This window comes from Dama dama, chromosome 8, assembly GCF_033118175.1.
Source record: "Dama dama isolate Ldn47 chromosome 8, ASM3311817v1, whole genome shotgun sequence".
In the NCBI taxonomy this organism is placed as follows: domain Eukaryota; kingdom Metazoa; phylum Chordata; class Mammalia; order Artiodactyla; family Cervidae; genus Dama; species Dama dama.
The window spans coordinates 30,144,116-30,152,102 of record NC_083688.1 but is presented as its reverse complement, the minus strand read 5'-3'; the positions used below and the strand labels follow the sequence as shown (position 1 = coordinate 30,152,102).

The 7,987-nt window shown below is 55.4% G+C and overlaps 1 protein-coding gene across 1 annotated transcript in view; it reads left to right on the top strand.

Moving 5' to 3' along the window:
• Positions 1-814: 814 nt before the first annotated feature.
• Positions 815-7,987, top strand: part of IGFBP2 (insulin like growth factor binding protein 2) — a 28,990-nt gene continuing 21,817 nt past the window's right edge. Inside the window, exon 1 of the mRNA XM_061147920.1 lies at positions 815-1,303. Coding sequence (XP_061003903.1) covers positions 883-1,303 — 421 coding nt within the window. The 5' untranslated portion in view covers positions 815-882. The remainder of the gene's footprint in view (positions 1,304-7,987) is intronic.

Below are 7,987 nucleotides of genomic sequence, written 5' to 3'. Positions count from 1 at the left end.
TCTCCCACACCTGGAACACTGCTCTGACCTCAGACCCCTGAAGCAGGGTGTTCTGTCCTGCTTGTCCAGGGTGATCTGCAGTGGGTGCGGTGGGGCAGGTCCCCAAGGGATTCTCTGCGGAGGGAGGGGGTGTGGAGCTGAGTAAGCCCGGAAGAGGGGAGATTTCTTAGTGTCCAGAAATTGTATTTCAGGTACTTACACGTTACCAGATGCCTGCAGGGTTGGGAAACTGCAATAGTCCCTAAGAGGGGCAGTTCGGGGGTAGGCTGATCTAGAGGACGTGAACAGCCTCCCGACTCCGAAGTCACTGTCCCAAACGGCACGTCAGCAGTGGGGGAAAACCCGAGGATGGAGGGAACTGCTGGGAGTAGACTGAAATCTACTTGAAGGTCATGCCTGACGTCCTCTGCATTCCCTCCAGCAGTGAGCCCAGCGCCGGCCACATGGGAAGCGCACAAACGAAGTCCTTCCGAATTGAACCGAAAACAGGAGACAAAAGCACCCACTCCTGCCCTCTCCCGCGCCGATCTTAACCCAAACCCCCAAGTTATTCTCATCTTCCTGGAGTCAGGGAGCCCGGGGTGGAAGTGCGTGAAGGGACGGAGGCCAGAGGGTGTAGGGGACCCACGCTGCATGCGAGGAGGTGGGGGTGGGCGAGTGGGCGTGCGCGCACGCAGAGGCCCGCGCGCGGGAGTGTCGGGGGAAGGGGGTGGTCTCCAAAAGGGGGAGGGGAGAAGGCAAGGGGGCGGGGAGAAGCAGGGCCCTTTAGGACCCGGCTGCGGCGGCGGGGGTGGAGAAAGAAGCGGAGGAGGCGGCTCCCGCGCTCGCAGGGCCGTGCCACCTGCCCGCTCGCTTGCCGCCGTCGCGCTCACCGCCGCCAACATGCAGCCGAGACTGGGCGGCCCCGCGCTGCCGCTGCTGCTGCCGCCGCTGCTGCTGCTGCTGCTGCTGGGCGCGGGCGGCGGCGACTGCGGGGCGCGCGCCGAGGTGCTGTTCCGCTGCCCGCCCTGCACGCCCGAGAGCCTGGCCGCCTGCAAGCCCCCGCCCGGCGCCGCGGCCGAGCCGGCCGGCGACGCCCGCATGCCCTGCGAGCTGGTCCGCGAGCCGGGCTGCGGCTGCTGCTCCGTGTGTGCCCGGCTGGAGGGCGAGCGGTGCGGCGTGTACACCCCGCGCTGCGGCCAGGGGCTGCGCTGCTATCCCAACCCGGGCTCCGAGCTGCCCCTGCGGGCGCTGGTCCACGGCGAGGGCACTTGCGAGAAGCACGGTGATGCCGAGTATAGCGCCAGCCCCGAGCAGGTTGCAGGTAACGCGGGGCTGGGACAACTAGTTGGGAGAAACTTAGAGGGCGGGGGTGGGGGGTGGGGAGCCCGGCTAGCGGCCCTTCTGGAGGGAAGGAGTGTAAGGCGGGACCTCAGAGACCGTTTTAACGGAGGAAGAGCAGGGTCCTGGGCCGGCTCTGGGTGGGGGTGGGGGCGTTGTTGGGAGGGGGGAAGACCCGAAAGTCAGGCCCGGGGAGAGGAACTGGAGCTGGAGAGGGCGGAAGATCCCCGGCTACTAATTTGGTGGGGAATAATACGGAGAGAGAAGGCATCCCTGTTACCATAGGCTTCCCTACTGGAAGGTACCCGACTTCTGTTTTGGAGGGGGGATTTGCTGGGGAGGAGGGTGCTGGTCAGATCGCTGGGAGTAGGAGCTTGAGGCTTATCTGGGGCACCATTTGAGCTGGTGGTCGCCGGCCGAAGGTTCCCGGAGAGGTCCTGGTGGAGGACGCTGCCCGGGGTGGGGGTGGGGGGTGCGGGGGCGGAGGCTGGCGGGTACTGGTGACACCAGGGACCTCTAGTGAGAAGGGGGCGCTAGGAGAAGGCAGCGGCGCATTGAGGTCCCTTCCTTCTGGGATTGTGAGGTGAGAAGAAAAGACTTGTGCATACTTTTTGTAGGGTGGGCTGCCTAGGAGGAGTAAAAAAAAAAAAAAAAGGAACGCTGCTATTTTACAGAGAGGATGAAGAAGGCGCTCGCTTTTGTGTTGGGTGGAATGATAAAAGAGGCGCATTTGGGAGGCGAGAAGGAGACCCCAACCGTTGAGTCACTGTAACTCAAGCCAGGTCGTCGGCTGCATGCAGTCTGGGGCGCGGGCAGCCTTGCCGCTCATTTTAGCATCTGGGCCCCCGGGCGTCCGGGCGGGAGGATGCCCCAGCCGGGACGCAACTACCCTTAACGGAGCGAGGTGTCGCCCCCCGCCGTCTCATGCTAATTGACAGAGCTCTTCCTGTCCCATAGAATGGGGGCTCCGAGATTCTTTGTAAGGAGCTGTAAGCCCCCGCCCCCTTCCCCCCAACAAGTTTTTTTTTTTTTTGGACACAACCAGACTATAAATATCTCACTTTTTTTTTTTTTTTGGTTGTTGTGTTTTTTTCTTTTTCTTTTTTTAATTACAAAAGCCTCCTGCTTCAGTGGTCTGGAGGAAGCTGTAATTATTTTCTTTCCTCTTGGAGACAGTGGTGAAATGTGTTCACTGCTTGCTGCCGTTGTTTAAAAAGCAAGCGAGTCTGACCAAGTTTCTCAAACTTAGAGACATTTACAAAAAGAAGGAAGGAAGAAAAGAAAAAGTGAAAAATTCTTGCTCCCGTCTTAGTGTTAACCCTCTTCCCCCTGCTCACCCCCCATCGCACCACCCCCCCCCCCCCCCCCCTTCCTTCAGCCTGCTATTGTTTTTTGCCTGTTCTTGGGAAGACAAGAAGGGGTCAGAGTTGAAATTTTTTTACGGTCGCATTTTGACCTTGAGTGCACAGCAAGTTAGGGCTTCCTCCAGCAGAACCCCTCAGTCCCTTTCTTCTGGCTGGGGCTTGCCTCCCTCCCCAGCCTGCCTGGAGGTTAACCCTTCCAGCTTCTCTTAGAAAGCGCTAATGCCAGGGAAAAAAGAATCTGCAAAGTCCTTTTACTGCGGGCGCCCATCCCCCCCCCCCCCCCCACCGTGGTCCACGGGGGGGGGGGGGGGGGGTACTGTGGTTTTCTGACAAACTAAACCCAGCAGGGTGAACTTTTGTTCAAAAGGCCTCCAAGTTCATAGAATCCTTTGGATTTTGACTGTTGTAACCAAGTGCGGTAGTACACGTCCTTCCTAAACGTTTTAGTATTTTTTTTTTTTTTTTTCCCCGTTCTTCGTTCTCACTTTCTGCCTGAAAAACCAGCTCCCCTGCCTCCCAACCCCCGAGGCAGGTCAGGGTTCTTCAGAAGGGACCAGATGTGGGGAATTCTCCCCGTGCACTCCTCCCTGGAGTCGTTAGGGGAACTCGGGGACAATGGGGTGAGTTCACGGGAAGAATGTCACAGGATTTTCTGCCTGGTTATGGGACTCCTTTCCGCCAGCTAGCCCCAGCTGCCTCCTCTGCCTGCTCCCAATGGCCAGACAGCCGCCTTCCGCATTTTTCTCTTGTGTTGCACGTTGGGAAGAGGGGACACCAGCGTGGGGGGGGGGCGGGGAGCGGGGAATGTGGGGTGGAAGCTGAGTGGGTGCCCTGGAAAGAAGTGTCAAGAGCAGGGTGTCTGCAGTGTGAGGAGGGCTGGGGGGAAGGGGACACTGTTGGGAGAAGCCTGGGCTTGCAGGGGTGGGGAGGGGTGGGGGGGGGGTGCAGGGAAGAGAGAGGGGCGAGTTTGGAGGTTCCTGTGCAGGAGAGGGTCCTGGGCTGGGGCAGGGATTGGGATGCTGAATGAAGAATACGGAGGTCCGAGTTGGGTGGGGTGGCCCAGATGAGACCTTAGCACTGAACGCCACTGCCTCCACTCCATCACTCATCTCTTCTCCCCCACTCTGAAGAATAACACCCCCCTCCCCATCCCAGCCTGCCTTCCTCTGTGAGCAGGTTGCTTTTTGAGCATTTTAAACACACCCTTCTTATTTCGAGGCAGCAAACCCCAGCAGTTCCGGCTTTGCTGTTAGCTCTTTTGTCTTTGTTCCCAGGACTCAGGGGCTGTGCTGCTGGCTTCCTGGGGATGGCTGGGATGCTGGGGGTGGGGCTGGGCACATCAGCGGGTGCTGAGCCTGCATCCCATGGTGGTGATGGGCTGGGACCCACTGGTTTCAAAGAAACCCAGAAGTCACACGGAGGCGAGGGGGGGCGGCGCTGGGAGGGGGGTTGGAGTAGGTGGGCCTGGAAGAAAAATAGCAGGGGGACCCTGAGACCTGCTTGAAGTCTGGGCCTAAGAAATGTGTGGGTGTGTTCGGTAGCGGAATGTGCAGAAGTGCCTAGAAATGTTGGGGAAAGAAAAGGAAGCAGGCCTGGGCCGGTCCGGGCCCTTTCAGAATTCAGGGCTTCGGCCAGGCCGGACTGGCTCCCTCCAGCATCTCCCCAGCCTCCTTCCCCGCCGCGTACAATGCCGGGGATTATGCCGAGGGGCGGAGCCGCCCAAGTGGCCGTCTGGCCCGCTGCACTTATAAAGGTGCTATAGAAATGTGCAGTCATTCAAAGTCCCAGGGCAGGCGGGCCGGCGGGCGGGCGGGCCAGGGGAGGCTTTGCCTCTGCAGTTGCTGGGGCAGCATAAAGGGGGGCAGAGGCGAGGGCTGATTTACAGTGGTTCAGTGCAGCTTCAAAGAAGGGGGAGAAAAGCAACGGGACTTCTGGCTCGGAGCACTGCTTTGCATCTTGTCTTGCATAAATTTGCATACTGAGTTCAAAGTCGTAAAATAGTCTCGGGGAATGAGTGGGACCCACTGTCAGTGATTGCTAGCATCACTACCTTCCGGCCCCCTCACCCCAACCCCCATCTGGACGGAACACCCAGAACTAGCTCTGCTAAGCCGCTCTGCCTGAGTATGTTGGAAGGGGAGATGGGGGACTAGAGGGCTGCTGCTCCTGGGTTCTTCTGGGGAGGCCTGAGACTTATAGTTCCTGGACTACAGGATCAAGCTGGGTGTGGCTCCAGGCGGGCGCTATGGCCTTGGAGGCAGGACTGGTCTGGAGGGTGTGACTCCCCCGGTTCTGAACCAGCCTGGCCAGAGGCAGGCAGTGTTGGAGTCTTTGCCTTCAGGCTCCGTGTTCACCTTCCACTCCTGCCTAGAGTTCACTGTGCTCGTTCCCTTTGTGTAGAAATAATGACCCATGGTTGGATGGCATCACTGACTCAGTGGACGTGAGTTTGAGCAAATTCTGGGAGATGGTGAAGGACAGGGAAGCCTGGCGTGCTGCGGTCCATGGGGTTGCAAAGAGTTGGATATGACTGAGTGACTAAATAACAATGACCCCATCTATTCCTTTAATGAGGTATTCAAGTGAGCTTTGAGGGGAAAAAAAAAGTCCTATATAACAGTGTCAGAGAACTTAGAGGAAAAAAACCAGAGGTAAGGAGCCTCTGAATTAGGATAGGTGGTGGAGTCTAGGGGGAAAGAAGAACTTGTCTGTTGTGGACATGCGTGTCTTTCTATGCAGTGGTTCTTGACCTGATTCGATCATTGAGTTTCCTGGCAGGCAGAGGGAAAAGGGAGGCTTAGATTTTGTCACTGTTAGCTTACCTTAGCACTCAGCTTTAAAATAAGCTTTTCAGGCACACAGTTTCTTTGGGGGAAATTATTCCTATAGAAATGCCTACAGGGTTTCTGAGAGTAACGGCTGTTACTCAGCTAGAGTCATCAGCTGTCAGACAGGATGACTTTGAGAGCATCTCTGTTCTTTAGCCCATTGATCAGGTTAGCTTCTAGTCGTTTCTCAGATTAGCTATTCTCTGCTATAGGAAATGGAGAAGGCAATGGCGATCCACTGCAGTACTCTTGCCTGGAAAATCCCATGGACGGAGGAGCCTGGTAGGCTGCTGCCCATGGGGTCGCAAAGAGTCGGATACGACTGAGCGACTTCACTTTCACTTTTCACTTTCATGCATTGGAGAAGGAAATGGCAATCCACTCCAGTGTTCTTGCCTGAAGAATCCCAGGGATGGCGGAGCCTGGTGGGCTGCTGTCTATGGGGTCGCACAGAGTCGGACATGACTGAAGTGACTTAGCAGCAGCAGCCATAGAAAATGGGACACACAATTGCTAAGTTTTGATATGAGCAAGTTCCAAAAATTCTTGGTTTAATGAAATGCAGGATTGGGGGGGCGTTGGGCAGGAGGGGAGGGCAGGGCAGGAAGTGCTAAAGGGAATGAGAGAGAAGCAGAAAATGAACAGGCTTGGGCCCATGTTTGGTTTGTTGTTGGTCCTCCTCACATACTACAAAACTACGGGAAAAAAAAATGTTTGGTCATCATTATTATTGTTTTTAAGGAGACTGCATATCCAGGGACTGCATTTAGTTTTAGTCTTTCTTTTCTCTGTCCACCTCTGCTTTCTCCAGCCTGTGAACCATTCTCTTCTCCCATGCTTCTCCTCTTGTGACTCTAGAACACCTTGCTGGATGCTAAGCAGGTGGACATGGCTTGAAAAAAAATGATGTGGGAAATAGATTGGCTCAGCCATCCTCAGAGATCCAGAAGTAGATGGAGACCACATAGATAATTGGGGATTGGCATGTTTGAATGAAACCTGACTCTTAAATGAGAAGGGCGGTTAGCTGGCGTTGCAGGAGCTGGGCTTGGTGGGGCTTGGAGGGGGGAAGCCTTATCCTCCCAGGGGGTTCCTGCTCAGGCTGCTTCTGCCACAGCCAAGACAGATCAGTGAGTTTATACTTCTAATGCCCCAGGACGCTGGTGGTCTGGTTGGCAGATGTTCAGAGCCCCTCTGCTTCTCCTTGTGATCTCTGACTAGTTTGCTGAGATGGCAGGCAGGCTCCCATCTGTCCTCGTCCTGGTCGCAACCAACTTCTTTGCCTGCTTCATCTCCTGTCTTAACAGCAACCCTGCGAGGAAGGCCTTTTACCTCCATTTCACAGGTGTGGACTCTGGGGCTCAGCGGAGGGGTCCCCTTAGCAGGTAAGTAGTGAGGTGAGAAGCTAACCTGCTCCCTTTCTTCTGAACCCCTCAGCCTCCATGGCCAAGCAGGGGAGTGGGGGCCTTTGGCAGCAAAAGCCTGTGACCCCATCAACCAGAAGGTTTGTTCCTGGACACCTGCCACTTGCAGGTGATGCTTGGCCCACTGTTCAGTAGTTTGCATTCCCTCAACTCTTTTGAGAGGCACAAGTCCTGGAGCTTGGGGATTTCAGAAATGGAAGTGGCCAGCGTGCAGCAGCCAGGAGGGACAGAAGGGCCCCAGCACAGGCCTCTGGAGAGGAGCTGGTGGGCAGGGAATGATGGTGACAGCAGCCTGGCCTTGGCCGGTGGAATAACCTGGGTTCCAGTGCAAGCCTGTCTTTCAGAACCTGAGTGATGTGAGTCTTGTCCTTTGTATTTCTCAAATGGGGTGTGTCTGAGATCAGCTATGATAATGCAGAATGCCTGGCACATAGTAGGTTCTCTTAGCTGCCTTAATCTTGGCAATCTCCTCTCTGATGCTTAGTCAGCCAGCCTTTAAAACAAAGGTCAAACTGGCTATGTCAGGCAGGCCACTTGTCTCCGCAGGTTGTACCTGGCGTTGTGGGGCCTCATCCTGGTATGAAGTGGCTTTGGTTCAAATCCCAGTTTCTGCCACATACTTGCCACCCAAGGCAAGAGATATATTTTCTCTGAGCCTCCGTTTCCTTATCTGTAAAGGAAGAGTTGATAGCATCAACTGCATAGGGTCATGTCTGCACACGTGTATGCGAGTGTGTAAAGATAAATAGTACATATAAAGCCTGAGCACTTGAGTGTAGTTTCTTTTTGGAATGATTCACTTGATTTCCACCTCTCTGTCTATACATTGGAAGCATCCACATCAGATCCACTTTCACAGACTGTAGTGGGGCTGTTGGGAGAAAAGGTAATGAAACTGTGCTTTCTTTGCAGCATAAACCCAGTTGACAGTAAACAGAAGACTGAGGTCCAAGACTTAGATGTTTTATGGATGAGTTAGTGAAAATCGCTCAGTCGTGCCCAGCTGTTTCCAACCCCATGGACTATACAGTCCATGGAATTTTTCCAGGCC